Raw genomic sequence first — 23,940 nt, forward strand, 5'->3', positions numbered from 1 at the left:
TGAAGGAAGCCAGGAAGCAAAGGTGAAGATAGAGAGCATTGCACACATGGGGACAGCTAAAGAAAATACATGAAATCAGGAGATTCATTGTCATGTTTGAGGAGCAGCAAGAAGGGCAGTGAAGCTGTATTATAGAATGTGTTGGGGAGAGGAGTAAAGTGTAAAGACTGGAAGGGTAGGAAGGTGCCAAGTGGTGAGAAAAGCTTTCAGTGTCAAATAGCATTTTATATTTGATTCTAGAAGTGTTAGGAAGTCACTGGAGTTTATTGATTGGGAGGGTCGGGGGAGTGGGAAGGTAACATGGTCAGATCTGAACTTTGAGAAAATCACTTTGACAGATTACTAGAAGATGGGTTGGAGTGGCAAGAGACTTGAGGCAGGAAGACCAACAAGAAGGTTATTTCAGTAGTTTAGGCATATTTGGGAGGTGAGAGTGTCAGCTGTGTGAATGGAAAGGAGGGCGGGGGAGGAGGAGAGAAACAAAGATGAGAATGAGAGAAAAATAGATAAATCTATAGATAGATTGGTATCCATCTACAGATCTCTATCAATATTTCATTTGAATGATGAAATCAAAAGCCAGATTAGAGAGTGTTTAAAAGCAAGTAAGAGGAAAGGAAGTTAAATCTAGTGTTTTACCCTTATAGGCCCTACCTCCACCCCCCACCACTCTGTGAAGAAGAGAAGGAACTTAGACATTTGCTTTTTTTCTTCATTGAAGATGATCTTTCCATTTACATTGTAGTCATTATATACATTGTTTCCTGGTTCTGCTTGCTTCATTTTACATCAATTCCCATAGGTCTTCTCATACTTCTCTGAAATCTCCCTATTCATCATTTCTTACCACACAGTAATATTCCATTTCGTTCTTGAGCTACAGTTTGTTTAGCCTTTCTCTAGCTGGTTCCATTTGTTTGGTAGCACAAGAAATCAGGCTAGAAGTTTTCTTCTAAGATATTAATGTCACCTTTAGTAAAACCAATCTTGAATATTTTGTAACAGAAGTGGAAGTCTTACATATCTCATCAAAAAATGGACTCCTTAGACATCAATTCAGAATTTTTTTTTCTCATTTCTCTGTCCTCCAGCTATCACTTGAAATTTAAGAAGTACATATAGTTGTGTATTCTTGAACCTTTAGGGAGAAGAGTTACTTTTGCTGGTTGAGAAGATTACTGCTGACCATAGGCCAACTTGCAGTGACTCAGCTAATAAAGAATTGTTTAGAACAGAGTCAGTGTGGGGGGGTGGGGAGGGAGAGAGACAGAGAGGAAAGCAAGGTGCTATATGTTGTGAAGCCCTCCCTCCCTCTGCTTCACCTCCTTCACAGGCTCATTTCTCAAGGGCATCAAGACCATGTAGGGACATCAGGACAGCAGGGATCTCTGGCCCTCTGCAGCAGCTCTCTCAGTGATCTGCTTCTGCTGAAGGAGAAAGCCATCGTCTACCAAAATGTCCAGTGTACTCGTTTCTTTGGCAGAATTGTTTGGGGAGAAGAGTTGTCTGTCTTGTGCTTCTGTGACTACAGCTCTCCATTTCTACAAGCTCATTTAATTTTATTAGGCACCTGCTGTGTGCCAGGCACTGTAATAGGGATAAAAAGTCCCAGCCTTCAAGGACCTTTAAATTTATTAGAAAGAAACACTAGTACCCAGAGATGCTGTTCTTCAAATGTCAGGCTTGAGTAGTAGGGAAATGTACACAGATCTGGGACTTGGACCCCTCTTTTCACCATAATTCCAGCTGTAGTCAAGAGAACTATAGGAAGCACATAGTCATGTCCTCAGCTGGTGTCAAAATAAAGGAGTAGCTGTTAGCCCCCAGACGTCAGGCAAACTTGAAGTCTTGTGCACTGATTTTGCACTATTAGTTTGAAACATTTTGTTATAGTTGATGCCTTAGCAGAAATATATAAGAAAATTTAAACTGGTAATGTACTAAGCAAGCACTTACAGGGCAGCTAGGTGGTACAGTGGATAGAGTACCAGGCCCTGAATCAGGAATATCTGAGTTCAAATCTAGCCTCAGACACTCACTAGCTATGTGACCCTGGGCAAGTCACTTAACACTGTTTACCTTAGTTCTTCATCTGTAAAATGGGGACACACTAGAGAAGGAAATGGTAAACCACTCCTGTATCTTTGCCAAGAAGACTCTATGGACAAAAGTCCATGAGGTCACATAGAGTTGGACACAACTGAATAACAACAACAAGCAAATACTTTAATGTTTCACTATCCTGCTGTCAAAAGAAAAGCTTCCTTATCGGCTTGCTACATTGAAGCCTAGTGAATAGAGTGTTAAAAATTCAAAGTAAAAAAAAAACAAGGATCTGTAACAATTTTTTTTCTAAAGGTACTTCTATAAGTGTTACATTTTTTCTATATTTTGTCTCAGTATGTCTGCCTCATTCTGTACATCTGGGCTCCACTGAGAGGCAGGGGATAAACAATAGCCATCAGTTCTCTGACGTCATGATTGGCATCCCATTGATCAGAGTTTCGAAGTTCTTTCCCTTGCATTATTGTGGTCGTTGGATAAATTGTTCTATGACTTTTGAACAATTGTTTTCTTGATAATTTGTAGATTAATTGGTTACTCTTCTTATTTTATCATCAGAAAAGAAACTTTTGTTTCAGTGTCACTTAAAAAAGTTCCCCTGCTTCTTAAGTTTTCTATATAGTTTCTTATCATTCGATCTCAAAAACAACCTTGAAAAAATAGTCCCTAAATGGATTAAAAGGAGAAAAGAACTAGAATCTAAGAGGTTGCCCATCATCATTTGTGAAATAGCTGAACAAACTATGGTTCATGAACATAATGGACTATCATTGAGCTGTAAGAAATAATAAATAAATCATTTCAGAGAATCCTGGGTAGTATAAAGTGATTCAGAGTGAAGGGAGAAGAGCCAGGAAGAGAAATTATACCAAGGGCAACAACACTGAAAAGGAAAAAAACACTTTGAAAGATATAAGAACTCAAATCAAAGCAGTGACCAACCATGTCTCCAGAGAACTTATGTTGAAGCATGCTTGCTGACCTCCTGACAAGAAGGTTATGGATTCACAGGACAGAAAGAAATACATTTTTGGACATGGCCATGTGTGTTCTCTGACTTGACTAGTCTTAGTTGTTAGAGGGGTGGTTTCTTTTCCTCTTGGTTTTTAATTGGAAGGAGGAGATAGCAATAATGTGATGCAGAAAAAAAAAGGAATATTGAGACTTTTTTTAAACGCATAAAAAGAAAAGAAGGAAGCAGACAAGTAGGAGGGTTTTGAGTGGAACATGTAGAATTCATTAAACCTTTTTTTTTAAGTAAGCAATGGAGATTGAGTGTTTTACATACTCTGTTCTACTATATATGAAAATGCTAATTTTTTGGTATTTAAGTTCTTAAAAAGGTTTTTTTTTAAAGCTCCCAAATTTGCAAACACAAAACATGAGCTGTTTTGACAGCTCGTTTCTCTACCTAGGTGGTATAATATATGAAAATAAATGATGTCAACATTATTTGTTACCTGACTAGGATAAACAATGGTTTTGGTAAGGTAAGGGGTTGTTTTTAGGTTTGTTTGGGGACAGTTAAAGTGGAAAAAATTTATCCCATCCTCCTTCTCATGTTATCCTTTTTCTATTGACTCTTGTCTCTTTCCTCCCCCACCCCAGTCTTTCCCTCACCCCCCCCAAAAAAAATTATAGTATTTTCATTCTGTTTTCCATCTTGATGGTGGAGTGATGGTAACATCATTCCTGTGCTTTACCCAGGAGAGTAGGAGGAAGAAATGAAAGGGCTAGAGTGGGATGGAAATAGTAATGGGGAATTGAGAAAAGTATGAATGGCAGAGCAACTCTGATGATGGAGAGAGAAAAAAGTGGTACTTTAGTGTCATGAAAAGTCCAGAAGTCCTGTGTTCCTACCCCCCACCCCGGAAGCCCCATCTTTGAGTGATACTGCTCTAAAGTGTGCTCTGGTTTGTAGATTTGTGCTGTGCTGAGAACATTGTTTTAGATAATCTGCTTACTTCCTCCTCCCTTTTTTTTTTCCAGGGCCGGATAGCCTGTGCCAATGTTCTAAGTGACCTTTATGCAATGGGTGTCACGGAATGTGACAACATGTTGATGCTCCTTGGAATTAGTAATAAAATGACAGACAGGGTAAGTTTTCTGTTAACTGCTCAACTAGCTCATGTCATCCTGGGCCAGTCACTGAACCTCTGTGGATGTGAGTTTACTCATCTTAAGAGCGAAGGGATTGGATTAGATGAGGACTGTGATCCCTTCCTCCTCTAACATTCTCAAATGACATTGCTTGCGACTTCCCTGCTTTCCTGTGTACATTGTGTTACCTTTTAGAATGTAAGCTCTTTGAGGACAGGTCTGTCTGGCTTACTTGTATCCCTATCACTTAGCCAAGTGCCTAGCACTTAGTGCTTAATAAATGCTGTTCCATTTCATTTCCTGAGCTTATTAGTAAATCAAAATGAAAGATTGTGGCCTGCTCACCTGTCCCACTCTTTTTCCATCCAGGGAAGGTGGGGGCTGGGCTACCACAAAGGGTTGGAGCTATGAGGGTAGTGATTTCTTCCTGCCTCTGATGGGTGGGAGGGGCCTTATGAACTAGGGGCCCATGGAAAAGGAATGTCCTTCCTTTTCTATTGATTGACTGGCACGTACTTTTTTTTACTCCTTTGTCCCAGTTAAGATTGAGAAATACTTTTGAGTTAGTGGACCTTCAGCTTGAGCCCCCAAGCTCTGCCACTTATTAACCATGTCACCTTGGGCACAACTCTTAATCTTTAGGTACCTTGATTTTTTTCATTTGTGAACAGTCAGGCTGAACTAGATGATCTCAAAGGTTCCTCCTAGCTCAGCATTCTGTTATGTGTGTTTTGAGCCAGGGATTTGAGTTAAAATAATCTAAGAAAATCCAAACCTTTCAGAAACATGGGAAAGACCAATTGTTACAGATCTTAGGAATACTTGGTCCCGATATTGTAAAAGTGCAGGGCTTAAATCTATACATTACCTGAAGCAGTTGATAAATTATGAAGGATGATAGTAATATTAAATCTTGTCTAAACTCCAAATTCCTTAACCCAGCTTTCAAGGATTTTCATACTATGAAAGTATTTAACTTGCTACTTACTTTAAACTTTATTGCTTATCTATTCTTTCCTCATGATAAATGATCTCTGCCTGTAGAAATCATGCTGAATTCAAATGCTGTGTCCTCCATGAAGCTTTTCCTTATTGCCCAGCTAGAAGTGACCTCTCTTCCTATCAACTCCCATAGCACTTTGTACTTTTATTATAGCACCTATCACATTTTTTATTATAGTTTTTTATGTACATCTTTTTTCTCTTGGTAGACAAGGTGAGGGACACATCTTATTCATCCCTGTAATAATACCTTTAGTTGTTAGCGTTAGTGTTTTTTGCATGGATTATTATGTGTTACAGTTACTTCGCCAAAACACTTTTTTGAATCATAGAATACTGGAGCTAGAAGGGACCTTAGAGCTCATCTAGTCCAACCTGATCATTTTACAGATGGGGAAACTGAGGCCCAGGGGAAGTGCAGTGACTAGCCTAAGGCTACAAAGCTAACAATCACATCTCTTACCTAATTTTACCCTTACATCAGCCCTGTGAGGTAAGTAGGGCAACTCTGTTTTCCCTCCATTATGCAGATGAGGAAATTCAGTACAAAGGGACAAAGTCATTTGCCCAAGATGACACAGTTAATTAACGGCTGTTAGATTCCTTTTGGTTCAGTGCTAGTCTCCACCAGATCTTGTGTTGATATTTAGAGCTAGTCCACCTCCCTCCTCTTACAGATGAAGACATTGAAACCTGAAGGTACCAATTTATGCCCAGAGATCACTTACCTAGCTAACTGTAGAGCTGGAATTAGAACCCAGGCTTTTTACCTCCTAGTCCTGGGTTCTTATGTCATCCTGGGTTTTGCAGTCAGCATGTAAGAAAGGTCTTGGATTGCTCTTTGTATTAAAGGCAGTGGTTTTTGTGCTATCAGGTGCCAGAGTTTCTAAGGAACAGTCTTAAAGGCTACAGCCACTGGGATAGTCTGTGCTTTAGCAGAGCGCAAGTATACTTGCACACTGGCACTATTTTTTCCCTCATAAGAAAAAAACACATGAGGTATAAGGAACCAAGACCAAAATAAAGATGGTCTTCATAGAGCCACTTAGTCTTATGGGGGTTGTTTTTAATTTTTTTTGACACCTACTTCCATAACAGCAGCCAAACAGCAGTCAGTGACAGATTAACTTTTTTTTGTGGGTGGGCCCTTTTTGCAGGATGAAGTAATTAGAGTCTTTCAGTTAGAAGGGCCTTTGGGGTTTATCTAGTCTATTTTTTTTCCCATATGCTTTTGAGTTGAAATTTTTTCTCCCTTTTCCTTCCTCCCCCCCAAAGACAGCACACAATCTGACATAGGCTTTACATTTACATACCCATTAAACATATTTTCACATTAGCGAAGTTGTAAGTAAAAATTAAAACCAATAGGAGGAACCATCAGAACGATGAAACAAAACTCAACAGAAGGGGTTTATCTAGTCTGACTTATACCTGAACAGTAGTCCTCTCTTCAATATCCCCCTCAAGTGATCTTCAACTTTGACTTAAAATCTTTCTGTTTTGCCAGCTCTCTGAGGCTAAGTTACACATGAGCTGCTATTCTGCATTCGTAGAAGGCATTTCTACAGCAGAATTTCCCAGCACCAATGAAATCATAGGTCTCAACATCTCCTTCCCTCCCTCACATAAGAAAACAATAGCAACAACAAAAACTACTACCCAATCAGCTCAGTTGTTTCCTTTTCAAACTGTTTTTCAGCTATTGTGAGGGATGTTGTGAAAATGAATTAAAAAAAACCATTACAGCTTTATCTATGTAACTGCTACAAATTGTTACCCAGAACATCTTCCAACATTTAACAGAGTGATTACAAAGTAATAATTCTTGGCTTGTATTAATTGTTCTGCCTATTATGTGAACTTGAAGGAAGTGCCTTTGTACCTGAAACTCTGAACCAGTAGGTTATCTTCTCCAGGAAATGAAATTGTCACTTGATTTCTCCTTGTCCCTCTGTGTTTACTCACTTTTAATTTGTTCCCTTTTAATCTGTAGGAAAGGGACAAAGTGATGCCCCTAATTATACAGGGTTTTAAAGATGCTGCAGAAGAAGCAGGAACATCTGTAACTGGTGGCCAAACAGTGTTGAATCCCTGGATTGTGTTGGGTGGAGTGGCTACAACAGTCTGTCAGCCCAATGAGTTTATTATGTAAGTTAACTTTTTTGGCAGTCCTGAACTTTTTTTTTTAATTTTTAAGAATATTTATTTATTTTTAGTTTTTAGCATTCACCTTTACAAGATTTTGAGTTTTGAATTTTCTCTCCCCTCCTTCCCTTTCCCCCTCCCCAAGATGGTATGCAATCAGATATAGGCTATACATGTACAGTCATATTAAACATATTTCCACATTAGGCATATTGTAAAGAAGAATTAGAACCAAAGGGAAAAACCACAAGAAAGGAAAAAAAAAAAGGAAAAGTAGTGTGCTTCAATCTGTGTTTAGACTCCATGGTTCTTTCTCCGGATGTGAATAGCATTTTCCGTCATGAGTCTTTTGGAATTGTCTTAGATGATCATTGCTGAGAAGAACTAAGTCTGTGAAAGTTGATCACTGCACAATGTTGCTATTAATGTGTACAAAGTTTTCCTGGTTCTGTTCACTTCACTTAGCATCACTTCATGCAAGTCTTCCCAGGTTTTTCTGAAATATACCTGCTCATCATTTCTTGTGGAACAATAATATTCCATTATATTCATATACCACAATTTGTTCAGCCATTCCCCAATTAGGGGGCATTCCCTCAATTTCCAATTCTTGGCCACCCTGAAAAGAGCTGCTATAAATATTTTGTACATATAGGTCATTTTCCTATTTTTATGATCTCTTTGGGTTACAGACCTAGAAGTGGTGTTGCTGGATCAAAGGGTATATACACAGTTTTATAGCCCTTTGGGCATAGTTCCAAATTGCTCTCCAGAATGATTGGATCAATTCACAACTCCACCAAAAATGTATTAATGTTCCAATATTCCCACATCTTCTCCGACATTGATCATTTTCCTGTTTTGTCATGTTAGGCAATCTAATAGGTGTGATGTGGTACCTCAGAGTTGTTTTAATTTGCATTTCTCTAAGTCCTGAGCTTTAATCAAGAATTGTCTTCTAATATCAAATCTCACTTGGAGTGTTTGTTATTCTTTGTTAGCAGAAACTACTTTTCCCCTTTTCCAGAAGTAATAGACGCTCTTCTTTTTTGGGGGGGAGGGGGGCCTTGTTTTTTTAAAAATAAATTAATTTATTTTTAGTTTTCAGTAATCATTTCTATAAGCTTTTGAGTTTTAAATTTTCTTTCCCTCCCTCCCCAAGATTGTGCAATCTGATATAGGCTCTACAAATACATTTCTTTGAAACATATTTTTGCATTAGTCATGTTATAAAGAAGAATTAGAATTGTAGGAGGAACCACAAGAAAGAAGAAACAAAACAGAAGAGAAAAAAAGAGCAAATAGTATGCTTGGATCTGCATTCAAACTCCATAGTTCTTTCTCTAGATGTGGATAGCATTTTCCATCATGAGACTCTGGAGATTGTCTTAGATCCTTGCATTGCTGAGAAGAGCTAGGTCTATCAAAGACAGTCATCACACAGTGTGGCTATTACTATGTATAATGTTCTCCTGGTGCTGCTCACTTCACTCAGCATCAGACTGTGCAAGTCTTTCCAGGTTTTTCTGAAGTCAGCCTGTTTATCATTTCTTATAGCACGATAGTATTCCATTACATTCATATATTACAACCATTCCCCAATTGATAGGCATCCCCTCAATTTCCAATTCTTTGCCACCACAGAAAGAGCTGTTATAAACATTTTTGTACATGTGGGTCCCTTTCCCATTTGTATGATCTCTTTGGGACACAGCCCTAGAAGTGCTATTGCTGGGTCAAAGGTTATGCACATTTCTATAGCCCTTTGGGCATAGTTCCAAATTTCTCTTCACAATAGTTGGATCACTTCACGACTCCACCAGCAATGCATTAATGTTCCAGTTTTCTCACATCTTCTCCAGCATTTATCATAGAAGCTCTTCTTAGGACCATTGTTTAATACCTTTCCTAGGATTTATCTTTGTTTTTATGTCAGTAACTTATTTTTATGCTTTTCATGATCTATATTTGTTTAAAATGAGTGTCTCAGAAGACTTTTCTTTTGTAACTTTAAAAAATATATGCCTGATTAGGCAAATGTTGTTTTGCTATCAAACCAGACTGTTGGTTCGATTTTAGGATATGTTATCAAGTAAGAATAGCCAAAAGGTATTTTGCCATAGCAGTTAATTCTCATTGCCAACTCTACTGGTGACCATCAAGAATAATAGAGAACAAATCAAGTCAAACAACAAGCATTTATTAATCAGCTACTAGTACAGTGGCAGACACTCCACTAAGCACTAGGCATATAAAAAAAGGCCAAAAAGCAGTCCCTGCTGTCAAGTAACTCAGAGTGTAATGGGGAAGACAACACAAAAACAACTATGTACAAACAGTAATTACAGAATAAACCTGGAATGAAGGCACCAGCATTAAGTGTGGGGGCGGGTGGGTGTCAAGAAGAACGTCTTATAAAAGATGGGATTTTAGCTGGGACCTGGAAGAATCCAAAAGGCAGAGATGAAGAACTAGAGAATCCTAGCCACGGGGGACCATAAAAATTCATGGAGTCAGGAGATGGAATGTCTTGTGTGAGGACCAGCAAGGAGGCCAGTGTCACTGAATCAGAGAATATGGAGGGGAGGCAGGTTTAAGAAGACTGGAAAGGACAGAAAGGGGCCAGATTATGAAGGGCTTTAAGAACCAAACAGAAGATTTATATTTGATCCTGAAGGTAATAGGAAGCCACTGGAATTTGTTGAATAGAGGTAGGGGGACATGGTGACATGGTCAGATCTGTGCTTTAGGAATATCACTTTGAGTGGAGGATAAACAAGAGTGGGGAGAAACCTGATGGCTACTGCAAAGGCCTGTACTGGAGTATTGTACTTTTATTTATTTTGTCCCATTTCCCAATAATATTTTAATCTGACTCAACCAGTGTAGGCCATGAATCTGACACCTGTGGTATACAGTATTTTTTGAAGTATTAAAATTCATGATGAACTGAGGCTGCCTGTGAATGCTAGAGACAATCTATTCTTTTTCATCCTATGTGATTCCTGTCCATAATTACCCATAAATCTTTCATAGAGGATTTATCCACTCATTAGAAGTCTTCCTTTTGTTCTTTGAGTATCTTGGGGGAATTTAATAGACTACTCAGTCTGATTCTCTATTCTGTCATTCTTAATGCATGATTGACCCACCTTCCCTCTTGGTCATGCATATTCTTGATCTAGTCTTTGATGCTGCTTCTCAAATGCAGGTTGTCATTGTTAACATGCTACTGCTGCTTACACACAGCATGCATATTTTCATTGACCTTTGAATTAGTGACGTTCTTAGTTTATAGTGTTCTATAATTCACAGGCATATAGTATCAATAAAATTCTCCCTAAATGCATTGAATTTTATATGGCTACACAGATATATCAAGATTGAGGAAATACATCTGATTTGAGAAAAATGTTTAAAGAAAACTGCCCATTCCCCTCTCCCTAACCCTAAATCTGAATTAATTTGAATAAGATCTAGTGGTCAGGCAGTCATTTTTCACATTTATTAATGAAAAAAATAGCCTTTTGTGTTGTGCCACTAGGGGCTCAGAAATAAGTGATTTATTTTATTCTTATATAAACCTAGCCAGATGGGAAGTACCTGTTTTCTCAGTGGATGATTGGCCTTTGTTTAGGTGCTTGTCATATTCTGAATCATCAACTCCTAATTAAAAAAAAAAGTATTGCCTTGCTTTCTGCATCAAGTTGCAAATATAGATGGTTTAAAAAAAATTTAGGGGGAAAATATACATACATATACATACATACACACACACATATATAATTTGTAAAAAATATGTTTATATTATTTCCCATCGTGTGTGTGTGTGTGTACCCATATATACATTTAATTGGAATTGAACTTTTTTAGTGATTTAACTTTTTTTTTCTTTAGGCCTGATAATGCAGTGCCAGGAGATGTGCTTGTGTTGACAAAACCCCTGGGAACACAAGTAGCCGTAGCTGTGCACCAGTGGCTGGATATTGTAAGTAAACTACCAGATGTATGCATATGCAAGAATTCTTGTAATTTTATAAAAAATTAAAATGTAAGCATGATATATCGGATCAGGGTAAGTTAGGTGAAGATACTTGTAAAATAATTTGAATGAGTATATCGGTGAGACTCTTACTGTAATTGCATATGTAAATATTGCTTTATTTCCCGTATGTTACATTGTGCTTATACACAGATGCATCTAGTTATTTAAATGGATTCTGATTCCTTTCTATAAGATAACTGATTTTGGAGATGAGGGGAAAAAACATTCTGTAGGGCATGTACTTCCCATAGTATTCATTTCACCTTTCAGAAAGTCTTCTAAATCTCATCTGTTTGTTTTACTCACAGAAATTATAATATAGGTTAAGCCCTGTTGAAATAAACTCTTAGAAATTTTCCGTATTCTTTCATTCCATTAGAGTCTTGCTGTGTCAGCTATTGTTTTAAGTAGACATAACATAGAGAAAGGTTTGAAAAAAAATTTTTTTTAAGGTAGAGAAAAGGGGTGTGGGTGTGTGTTTTGGTCATCTTAGGGGCATCTTGTATTGACCTACCTTGTATATCACTCAAAAAGCAGTGAGATTTTAAAAGTTCAGTAAGCTTGGTCCTTTGTGTATCAGGCTGAAGTAGCACCAATGGCAGTCAAGATCATTTTAGTCCTTTTCTCTCCCTCCACCTGCTAGTAAACTAAGAGCATTTGATGTGTAAGCTGTTAGTAGAGAATAAATCTGGAACACCAAGATATTACTCTGGAGTCACTTCTCCACTGAGCCACAGCCATACTTTATTTCAGATTTGTTCTTTCATTGGTGTAACAACTCACAAATTAATAAGATCATTGCAGATTCTCACACATCTTGGAAGTTTTAATTTTCCTCACCTGTCACCTGAAGCCATATCAGTCCTAAAGAACAGTTGAAAGAGAGAAATAAATAATTTTGTATTATTCATCAAAAAGGTATATCATGGCTCAAGAGGCAGAGTGAGGAATTCTCTTCTGGCTGTAGGATTCATTTGTCATTTTTCTTGTCCTCATTCATGATAATAAATAAGAGCTTAGCTGTCGTGTGTCATCATCTCTGTATCAGACTGGGAGGCCATAACAGTAGTATTATTTGTTGAGTTCTGTTTAGACAAAACATCTTCCATATTTGGAGTATTTTAGCACGCAAGTTGTAGAATTGATATGAAGCTTAGAATATATGGAATCTTCTCCCTCTAGTTCTTGCCTTATCTGTCCCCTTAGCCTTTTCCAAGTTAGTTGTAGTAGAAAAAGGAAAAATTTTTGTCTTCACTCAGATCCCATGAAACCCAGTTATATTGATATGTGTCCCACTTAAAGGGTCAAGAGAATTGTATTTTCAGGAGAATGTCAGTATGAATTTTTCTTTGCCAAGTCCTGTGAGAGCAGAATGAGGAAGAAAGAAGTAAGATTTTTCTCTTGTTACTACTCCTTTGGACACAGAGCTTGTCCGTGAAGAGGGTGAATGAGCATGTGCGTGCGTATGTGCGTGCGTGTGTGTGTGTGTGTGTGTGTGTGTGTGTGTGTGTTTGCTCTGATAGAAACTTTGCTTTCATTTAACTAGTGGTCTCAGTCTCTCAAAATGATTTTTATTGGCAATTTAATTGAAACTTGTATAAACAAGGGTAGACTAATAAACTGACCCAAAATATACAGTAAAGGAATTTTAAATGACCATTATGTAATCATAACATGTAAGATGAGAACTAGCCATTTAATGAGAATAATGAGGAGAAAAGTCAGCTGAAGTTTTGGCGTGAGTAAGAATGTGATTTGCATCCCCATGAGAGGGGAGCTACAATCCTGTATTTAACACCCAACTTTTCTTGCCTACACACTGCAGCCAGTATGTTCCTCTGCCAGGACACGTGAACAGTCAGTCGCTGGTCTTACATATCCTGTGAGCTGCAATATCTGATTACAAAAGGGTGAGTTGAGGGAGGGCAGGCTTTCATGATGCAGTGTCTGATGGACACCAAAATACTGGTCATAGAAAAAAATCATTAGGAAGCCAAAAAGCATATATTTTATATACAGAGCTACATAAGTAAAAACCTCTGGAATAAAGAATGTCTGAAGGTTTCTATGCAAAAACAAAAAAACCCAAAAACAAAAACAACTCTATTTGTCACTAGTTTAAAAAAAATAAAATAAATGGCATTTGTATCTTTTCTTTTTGTTTTAAAACTTCCCATTAGCCAGAAAAGTGGAATAAAATTAAACTTGTGGTCACCCAGGAAGATGTGGAGTTGGCATATCAAGAAGCAATGATGAACATGGCAAGGCTCAACCGAACAGGTAGGAGGAAGGGGAGTCTCTTGTGTCTTAAATTCAATAAAGTTGTGACTAGAACTTTAAAAAAACCCACAAAATGTGTAAGTCACCACAATGAAGTTATTAGCCTTCTCCATCCTTGTACCTGATGATCCCTAAGTGGTGAAGGACATGAAGTCGACATACTTAATGATGATTTGTGGAATCTCCTTCATTCCAAGTAAGTGCTATTTACAAACCAGAGTAAATAATATATAAACAGTTGGATGAGCTAGTAGGCAGCGCATGTTCACCTGACTGTTTATCCAGATTGATTTTCCTGTTCTTGCTTGCTTATTGTGTAGAGAACTGAGGATATTCAAAACCTTAGTCATCTATAAGAGTTTTAATATAGATAAGTTATATATAAATTGAGATGGGGCTGTTTGTTTTTAAATTTTGAGATACTGGTACTTCGTTATTATTTCCTTGGGCTCTACACTGGCTGATTTTATACCTATCATAGGGAAGCTGTTCATCTTTTGGTTCAGAGTTTTGCTAAATAAATAATTAAATTCTATTTAACCAACATTTACTTTGTCTCTTGTGTATAAAATGGTGTGCCAGGCTCTGAGGAAGATACTAAGATAGACTCCCTATTTCCTTCTGCACAGTAGCTACTCCAGAACTTTTCTATACTTCTCAAACATCCAACTTGATCATCACCCCTTACACTTACATCGGCTAATTCACTTCTTGCTGTACTGAGAAGATTGAAGCCATCCAAAAGGAACTTCTTCACCTTCCTTCTTCCCTCTGTTATCACTCACTGTCTCTTCCTTTGCTCTGATCCCAGAAGAGCCATCCCCCTTGCCGTAACTGTACACTTGATCCCATTTCCTCCTGTCACCTCCAGCACCTTGTTCCAGCAGCTTTCACTCCTGTGTCATCCATGTTCAGGGTTTGTTGATTTCTTCCTACTACCCACAGGTTTTCTCAGGTCTCCCTAGTCCTGTCCCTTGGTCCTTTTACTCCATTAAGTTTCCATCCCACCTTTCTCTCCCCTCTCACTGTTAATCACTTCTTATACCTCTACTTTCCCCTTGACCTCTTGAATCTGGCTTTTGTCATCACCACAGTTTACTTTTTCAGTGCTCCCCAGTGACCTTATCAGTGGTTCCTTTTTTCCCCCCAATCCTTATTGTCCTTAAACACTTCATAGAATTTGGCGTAGTTGGTCACTACTCCCTTGACTTCAGAGGCACCCAGAGAATCTCAAAAGGTATATGTTAACACCTTTAAATGGAATGTAAGCTTCTTGAAAACAAAGAGTATTTGATTTTGGTCTTTTTTTTTTTGCAATTGGGGTTAAGTGACTTGCCCAGGGTCACACAGCTAGCAAGTGTCAGGTGTTTGGTCTGAGGCCAGATTTGAACTCAGGTCCTCCTGACTTCAGGGCCATTGCTGTATCCACTTTGCCACCTAGCTGCCCCAGATTTTGGTCTTTCTTTCCCTAGTGTTTCACACATAGTAGGCATTTACTGGGTTTTTTTTTAATTGAAATATGCATAGATCTGGTCATGTCACTTTATTTAAAAATCTTCAGTGGCTCCCTGTTAACTCCTAAATGCTTTTGCTTGGCGTGTGAACTTCTCTTGTTTACAATGTTGTCTCAACCTAAAATGTTTTCATTCCTCTCCTTTCTGGTGAATCCCTTTGTTGTTGTTGTTCAGTCATTCAGTTGTGTCTGACTCTTCATGACCTTGTAGACCATAGCACTCCAATGCCGTCCATGGGGTTTTCTTGACAGAGATACTGAAGTGGTTTGCCATTTCCTTCTGCAGTGGATTCCTGCAAACAGAGATTAAGTGACTTACCCAGGGTCACACAGCTAGTAAGCGTCTGGGGCCAGATTTGAATTCGGGTCTTCCTGACTGCAGACCTAGCGATCTATCCACTAATCCACCTAGCTGCCTTGTGGTGAATCCCTACCTGTCCTCTAAAGCCCATCTCAAATGCTACCTCTGTGGGCCCTTCTGAGATTCTTTCCCATCACAACAACCTTTCCCCCGACTCCATGTAGCACTTTGTTCTGACTCTTTCCTAATATGTTTATTATGTAGTGTTGTGTATTCTAGTGATTTGTGTTTGTTCTATTAGAGTGCTTGTTTGATGAAGGCAGGAATCATGTCTTGTCTAAATTTTCATCTTGCCCCAAACCTATCACAGTGATATGCATACAGGTACTTACTTTATAAATGTTTATTCAGTTGAATAAGACATGATCCCTCTACTTCAAGCTGATGTCTCATATTAGAGTTAATACTTCAGGCAGCAAGCCTTTCTTGTGCCTGCTTGTGCCAGATATTGTGCTAAGTACTAGATAAAAAAAGAAGGATGAAGCCTAGTCCCAATTAGCTTACATTCTCTAGGGGGAGAAAACACCTATGTTCATAAGTGTATACAGAGTAGATGCATAATAAACATTGGGCAATTTAGGGAGGCAGGGGGATTGTGAGAGGCTTCATGTGTTAGCTGGGTCTTGCTGTAGTAAAGGATTCCATGAAGAAAAGTTGAATGAGGAGAGCCCAAACATTGTGCCGGGAGCTAAGGATACAAATGCCAAGAAGGAAACTCTACCTACTCATAGTGGGTACGTTCTGTGTTTCTGGAGAGGTACTCTGTGGTGAAGAGCATTAAGAGGCAATCAAAGGAGTTTATATTTGATTCCAGAGGTGATAAGGAGCCAGTGAAGGTTAGTGACACAGTCAGACCTGTATTTTAAAAAATTCACTTCTCCAGTTTTATTGAGGGATGAATTGGTGCAAGGTGATACTTTTTTTTCATAATTTTTTATAATTTTATTAATTTATTTTGATTTATCAATAATCACTTCCACATATTTTTGAGTTTAAAATTTTTCTCTCCCTTCCTCCCCACCACCCTCCCCGAGATGGTGCACTATCTAATATAGGCTATACGTTTACATTCCCATTAAACGTATTTTCACATTAGTGGTGTTGTAAGTAAAACTTAAAACCAATAGGAGCAACCATAAGAAACAGGAAACAAAACTCAACAGAAGAGAAAAAAAATAGCAATTCAACTTTCACAGTTCTTTCTTTGGATATGGATAGCATTTGCCATCATGAGGCATCTGGAGATGTCTTAGATCCTTGTATTACTGGGAAGGGTTAAGTTTATCAACATTAGTCATCGCACAATGTTGCTGTTATTGTGTACAACGTTCTCTTGGTTCTGCTCATTTCACTCAGCTTCAGACCGTGCAAGTCTTTCCAGGTTTTTCTGAAGTCAGCCTGTTCATCATTTCTTTTAGCATAGTAGTATTCTATTGCATTCATGTACCACAGCTTGCTCAGCCATTCCACAGTTGATGGGCATCCTCTTAACTTCCAATTTTTGCCACCATAAAAAGAGCTGCTGTGAATATTTTTGTACATGTGGGTCCTTTTCCCATTTGTGTGGTCTCTTTAGGATATAGCGCTAGAAGTGCTATTGCTGGGTCAAAGAGTATACACATTTTTATAGCCCTTTGGGCATAGTTCCAAATTGTTCTCCAAAATGGTTGAATCATTTCACAACTCCACCAACAATGCATTAGTGTTCCAATTTTCCCACATCTTCTCCAACATTTATCATTTTCCTGTTTTGTCACGTTGGCCAATCTGATAGGTGTGATGTGGTACCTCAAAGTTGTTTTGATTTGCATTTTTTTAATCAATAATGATTTAGAGCATTTTTTCATATGACTATAGATGGCTTTAATTTCATCTGAGAACTGTCTGTTCATATCCTTTGACCATTTATCAATTGGGGAATGGCTTGTATTCTTATAAATTTGTCTTAATTCTTATATATAATTTTAGAAATGAGCCTTATCAGAGAGACTGGTTGTAAAAATTCTTTCTCATTTTCTACCTTCCTTCTAATCTTAGTTGCATTGGCTTTGTTTGTGCAAAACTTTTCAATTTAATGTAATCAAAATGATCCATTTTGCTTTTCGTAATGTTCTCTATCTCCTTTGGTCATGAATTCTTCTGTTCTCCATAGATCTGATAGGTAAGCTATTCCTTGCTCTCCCAGTTTGCTTATAGTATCAGCCTTTATATCTAAATCATGAACCCATTTTGACTTTATTTTGGAATATGGTGTGAGATTTGGGTCTATGCCTAGTTTCTGCCATACTCTTTCCCAGTTTTCCCGGCAGTTTTTTTTCAAAGAGTGGGTTCTTATCCTAGAAGCTGGGGTCTTTGGGTTTATCAAATAATAGATCACTACAGTCATTGACTGCTGTGTCTCGCATATTTAACCTATTCCACTGATCCACCACTCTATTTCTTAGCCACTACCAAGCAGTTTTGATGATTGCTGCTTTATAATACAATTTAAGATCTGGAATTGCTAGGCCCCTTTCCCCTGCATTTCTTTTCATTAGTTACCTTGATATTCTGGACCTTTTGCTCTTCCAAATGAATCTTGCTATTATTTTTTCTAGCTCTATAAAATAATTTTTTGGTAGTTTGATTCGTATGGCACTGAATAAGTAAATTAGCTTAGGTAGGATTGTCATTTTTATTATATTAGCTCGACCTACCCATGAGCAACTGATGTTTTTCCAATTATTTAGATCTGACTTTATTTGTGTGAAAAGTGTTTTGTAATTGTGTTCATAGAGTTCCTGGGTTTGTTTTGGGAGGTAGACTCCCAAATATTTTATAATGTCTATAGTAAGTTTAAATGGAATTTCTCTATCTCTTGCTGTTGGGTTTGTTGGTAATATGTAGAAATGCCGATGATTTATGTGGGTTAATTAATAGCCTGTTGCAGGGTGATACTTGAGGTACGGAAGCCAATTAGGACTGATAATGAAACATGCTACCCAGCCAGTGATAGAGTGGTGAAGGACTCAAGAGTACAAAATGAGATATATATTAGGAAGCTATTACAACAGTCCCAGCGAAAGGTGAAGAGGGCCTGAACTAAGGCAGTGACTGTGTGAGTAATGTAAGAAGAGTATGAATGAAAGAAGGGTTGTGAATCTAAAAACCCAGCAAGATTTGACAACTGATTGGATATATGAGATGATACCAAGCTTGCAAAGCTAGTAGATTTGAAATTTGATGGAATGCTCAAATGAAATAGGGAAGTTTGAAAGAGGAGGGGGAGGTAATGAGTTAATTTTTGGACATGTTGACATCTTGTGGGATCAATTATTTCTGCCCTGAGAATAAGGTAGCGCCAGCGTGTGAACATTTACTTCCTCATAGAGCAGTTTAGTAAGATCTTGTTGTCTAGTGCCCTAGAATTATGGACAGCTAGATATGATGCTTATAAGGTAGAAAGAGCCCTTGCCCTTGGAGTCTGTAAAGTGGAGGAGCTGGACTAGAGGAAGCCTTGCTAGCTCCACATCCCATGGTGCTGTGCTTCAGGTCTAGACTCAGGTACTTATTCTGTGATTGTGTCTTAGTTTCCTCATTCATATGATGCTTACGCTGCTTAATAGTCCAGGGTTGTAGCCCCATGGAAAAAGAACCTGAACATTGGAGTCAGACAACTTGGGTTTGTGTTCTGCCTCTGCCACTAGCTAACTAGGCACCTTGAACCAATCTCTTATCTCCCTGGACCTCAGTTTTCTCTTCTGTAAAATGACGGGTTTTAACTAGAGGATTCTAACATTTCTTCCAGCTCTAATATTTTGTGATATAAGTGTTTTACAACCTTAAGATGCTATGCAGATCATTGCTGTTGTTATATGTTCCTCCAAAATGTCAAAAATGGTGCTAAACAAAAATGGCAAGTTGTTAGTGAGACTGATAAAGAGACCATGATTTGCCTTTTAACTCTGTTGGAAAGTGTGGTGGTAGAGCAAGATAGTGACAGTTTCCTTACCTGCAAAGTGTGGGGACCAGGTCAGGTGAATTAGTAAATCAGTCAGTAAACATTTTTTAAGCACCTACAACATGCCAGGCACTGTGCTAAGCACTAGGGATACAAATAAAGGCATAAGACAGTCTCTGCCCTCAAAGAGCTTACAATCTAATGGAGGAAGACAACACATAAAAGGAACCTGAAAAATAAAGGGGTCAGCCAGGGGAGTGATATCGTCCAATAGCTGAGGTAGAATATGATCAGAGGAGGTGTTAGTTACAGAAATGAATTCATCTTAAAAATGATGAGATTCTGGACAACAGGAAATTCAGGAGAGCAGCCAGGTGGGAAATGAAGAGATTAATTCCTTGAGTGTCTTCCTTAAATGGTAGAGGATCTGGTTGGGACTCTCCAGTGTCCACTCTCCACCCTCTCCAGTCAGAGAAAGGGAAGGATTCCAGGGGCAGGGAATATAGAAAACTGAGCTTCAGAGTTGATTTTATTTTGCAGAATAATGAGTTTCTGAGGATCATGAAATCTAAGAGAGCAATTAGGTGGGAAATGATGAGTTGACGTCTAAGCTTACATTCAGATCTAAATTTCTTTAAATCAGATGCCCTTGAAGTTTCAGGAAAAATGCAAATGAAATAAAGGAAAAAAATTTATGCAGTCCCTAGTATTTGCACAATAATTTTCAGTTAACTAAAATGCTAACACTATTCTGTTTGTTTTGATTCCTTGATTTGGGGTCTGTAAATGGGTAATTCCATGCTTGTCATTCTTTATATCATTCCATTTTTCTCCCATTACCTTTACTGGAATATGAGTTGGGGGTTTTTTTGTTTATTTGTTTTTTGCTATTTTAGTGACCATGTTATAATTAAAGCCATTTCACTGTTTTGTGATATAGTTATTATGACCTCCACCAAGATAAGAGCTATTAAAAACCCCCACTATAAATGAAACAGAAAAATTATAGAGTAATAAGACTGTCTTCTAGAGAGGGGTAGCAATGCATGGCAAAGATAACTTTATTTCTAAGTCAGGAATTCATTATCCTCAGATGGCTAGTTCCCCTCTAATGTAACCTTCCGCCTACTCTGTGTCTTGGATATACCTTTTTATGTACCTATTGTTTCCTCTATTAAAATTTAAGTTTCTTGGGAGCAGGGCCTACATTTGTATCCCCAGCACTTAACAAAGTCTGGCACATAATAAATGCTTAATAATGCTTGTTGATTGATTGGTTACTCTTTATTTATGGTTAAGGAGTACCATATTTCAATTCTAGAATCAAGAATGAAGCACTGTTCATTATTTTTTGAAGTCTTACAACTTTCTAGAATAGCAAAGCAATATTTCCTGATGAAGTTTTTTATTTTTTATTTTGTTTTTTGTTTTTAATATTTAGCAAAACAAAAAACAAACTAAAAGGACTCTATCCCAAAACATTTTCTTTGTTCACATAGAGTTGAATTGATCATGTATTGTAGCTGAGGATTGGGGTCATACAAAGAGCTGCTTTTAGATCTACTGAGATATATGAAGTAAATAGATGAAGTTATAGGAATTTTTGTTAAGGCAACTGTCACAGTTTATCTCTCTTTTCCTTCTCCTTCTTCCTCCTTCTCTACAAATTACTTTCTTTTTTTCTTTTAAAATATATAGTTTTCTATCAGCAAAAAAATCTACCTTCTCCCTCTTATGCCAACCCCCCTCCCTCAATTGACAATAAAAGAAAAACAAATACATAAAATTTCTGCATTGGCCATGTCCAAAAAAAATTTTCATTTTACTCTCTGGGTCTTTAATTTCTCTTTCAGGAGGCGAGTGGCATGTTTTATCATTAGTTGTCTAGATTTGTGTCTGGTCATTAACACTTATCAGAGTTGCTAATTCTTTCAAAGTGATTTGTCTCTTCCACATTATTGGCATTGTATAAATTGTTCTACTGGTTGTGTTCATTTCACTCTGCATTAGTTCATTTAAGTCTTCCCAGGTTCCTCTGAAGGTATCCCCTTCATCATTTCTTACAGCAAAATAGTATTCTATCACATTTGTAAACCATAACTTGTTCACCAGTGTTCCCCAATCTATGGGCACTCCTTCAGATTTCCATTCTTTGACATGTGAAAAAGAGTTGTAAATAGTTTTGTACATCTTTAGATAGAGTTTGTTTTGCTTGAACTAATCCCTCCCTTACTCTCTTCTCCCTCTAATTTCCCTTCTCCCCTTTCCCTCCTGTTTCCCTGTTGAGTGAAATGTATTTCTGTACCCAAATATGTGTATGTATATGTATATTCTTCTCTCCTTTGACCAATTCAGATAAGAGTGAGATTCAAGTGTCAGCTGATCCTCCTAAATTTGCTCTTCCTTGTTTGTATTGATGTCTGCTTTTGCACCCCAATTATGTGAAAGAATTTTCCTTAATCTTCCTTTCCTTCTCCTACCCCCCCCCACCCCATAGTCTTCCTCTTCCCCTCTTCTTCCATTCTTCTTTTGTAATCATCTAGACATAACAGAGCCACTCCTGGGCCTTGTCTAATTAGACTCCTATGGCTCCTGATGAGAATAGAGTTCAAAGGAGACATATGTATCATCTCCCCATATTTGAATGTAAGCAGGTTTTTTTTTAAGGCAATTGGGGTTAAGTGACTTGCCCAGGGTCACCACACAGCTAGTAAGTGTCAAGTATTTGGTCTGAGGCCTGATTTGAACTCAGGTTGTCCTGATTTCAGGGCCGGTGCTCTATCCACTGCGCCACCTAGCTGCCCCTGTAAGCAGTTTCTTTAATTAGTCTCATAGCTGTTCATTTGTGTTTATCTTTTTATGCTTCTTTTAACTCCTCTGTTTAAACTTCAGAGTTTCTACATAGCTCTGTTCTTTTCAACAGCAATACATAGACATCCTCTATTTCATTTTCCCCCCCTGTAGGATTATACTTAGTTTTTCTAGGTAAGTTATTCATGATCATAAACTTCTGTCATCTTTACCTTGTAAAATGTTATATTCCAAGCTCCAAGAGTGGTGACTGCTAAATTGTGTGTGATCCTGACAGTGGATCTTTTGGTACTTGAATTATTTGTTTCAGACTACTTGGCTGTATTTTTTTCTTTGCCCTGGAAGCACTGGATTTTGGCTATGATATTCACAGGAGTTTTCCTTTCTGGGGTTTCTTTCAGGAGTTGATCAGTGGATTCTTTCTATTTCTCTTTTGCCCTCTGGTTCTGTGAGATCTGGGCAGTTTTCTCGTAAGATTTCTTGGAAATATAATGTGTAAGCTCTTTTTTTGATCATGATGTTTAGGTAGCCCATTGATTTTTCTTTTTTTTCTTTCCAATCTATTTTTTAGGGCAATTTTTGCTACAACATGTTGCCTTATGTTTTCTTCTATTTTTTCCCCAGTCTTTAACTTTGTTTTAATATTTCTTGTTCTTATGAATCATTGTTTTCTCTTTGGTCCATTCTAACTTTCAGGGAGTTTGATGACTGGCTAAGGTTTTGTATCTCTTGTGCCAAGCTGTTAATTTCTGCTCCAGTTCTTTCTTCCATAGCTTTTATTTATTTTCCAATTTTTTCTTCTAGCACTCTTATTTCATTTATTTAACTTTTTTTTAAACTTTTTTTAAAAACCAGTTTATTTCTTCTAGGAATTCCAATTGAATTTGTGTCCAACTGTGTTTTTCTTTGAGGCTTTGCTTATAGATGTTTTGTAGTCATTCTTTTCTTCTTGGTTCATATCTTGAGTGTCCCTATTGCGCTTCCTATACTGGGGTTTTTTTTTATTTGCTTATTCTTCCTGCCTATTTTCAGACTTCCAATTTTATGTCAGAGCTGGGCTCTGCACACTTCTTGGAAAAAGGTTTGGACTTTTTGCTTTTGTTGCTGCTTTTTGTGTTGAGTGTTGTGTTATTGCAGGATCTCAGGGACAGCTCAGCATAGGGATCTGCAAGCTGGTCCCCAGCTGATTTGAAGGGTAAACTGATTTGCTATTTGAAAAGGTAAACACAAATAAAAATGACCTTTCAGTGCTTCTGAAGTGATGTGACCCAGGGCAAAGTCTGATTGCTGGCTCCTGGTCTAAACTTGCGAATTCCTAATCTGGGTGTGGGTCTGAGCAACTGACATTCTCCTGCTAGACTCTTAGCCAACTGGAAAGCTCCAGTGGTTCAGAGTGACAGAACTGCTGCCTCCCCTTTGGTCTGGGATTCCTGCCCTGGTTATTCCTTGGCAGACTTCAGACCAGGCTGGAAGCTGGGACTGAGACCTTGCTCTGCTCCTGGGATCTGTGCCACGGTGCTGCTGCTTGCTTCTGAACTTGCTCCTTGCTTGGTACAAACCTAGCACCTGCAACTACTCCTTACCACAGAACACCATCCCTAGGTGCAGATATCCCTTTTAGTCCACTTTGGAACTGAAAAGTGGACAAAAAAGCTGCCAGTTGGTACCTGTTCTTGTCA

The 23,940-nt window shown here is 38.0% G+C and overlaps 1 protein-coding gene across 5 annotated transcripts in view; it reads left to right on the forward strand.

Annotated features, from left to right (window-relative positions):
• The window catches only part of SEPHS1 (selenophosphate synthetase 1), a 44,163-nt gene that overhangs the window by 12,008 nt on the left and 8,215 nt on the right, over positions 1-23,940 (forward strand). For all 5 annotated transcript variants that reach the window (XM_020999702.2, XM_020999704.2, XM_020999703.2 and 2 more), the window contains 4 exons: positions 4,054-4,161; positions 7,160-7,314; positions 11,209-11,299; positions 13,537-13,636. In XM_020999702.2, coding sequence (XP_020855361.1) covers positions 4,054-4,161; positions 7,160-7,314; positions 11,209-11,299; positions 13,537-13,636 — 454 coding nt within the window. The remainder of the gene's footprint in view (positions 1-4,053; positions 4,162-7,159; positions 7,315-11,208; positions 11,300-13,536; positions 13,637-23,940) is intronic.

Source organism: Phascolarctos cinereus, unplaced genomic scaffold (assembly GCF_003287225.1).
Source record: "Phascolarctos cinereus isolate Bilbo 61053 unplaced genomic scaffold, phaCin_HiC Scaffold_1;HRSCAF=81, whole genome shotgun sequence".
NCBI classification, from domain to species: domain Eukaryota; kingdom Metazoa; phylum Chordata; class Mammalia; order Diprotodontia; family Phascolarctidae; genus Phascolarctos; species Phascolarctos cinereus.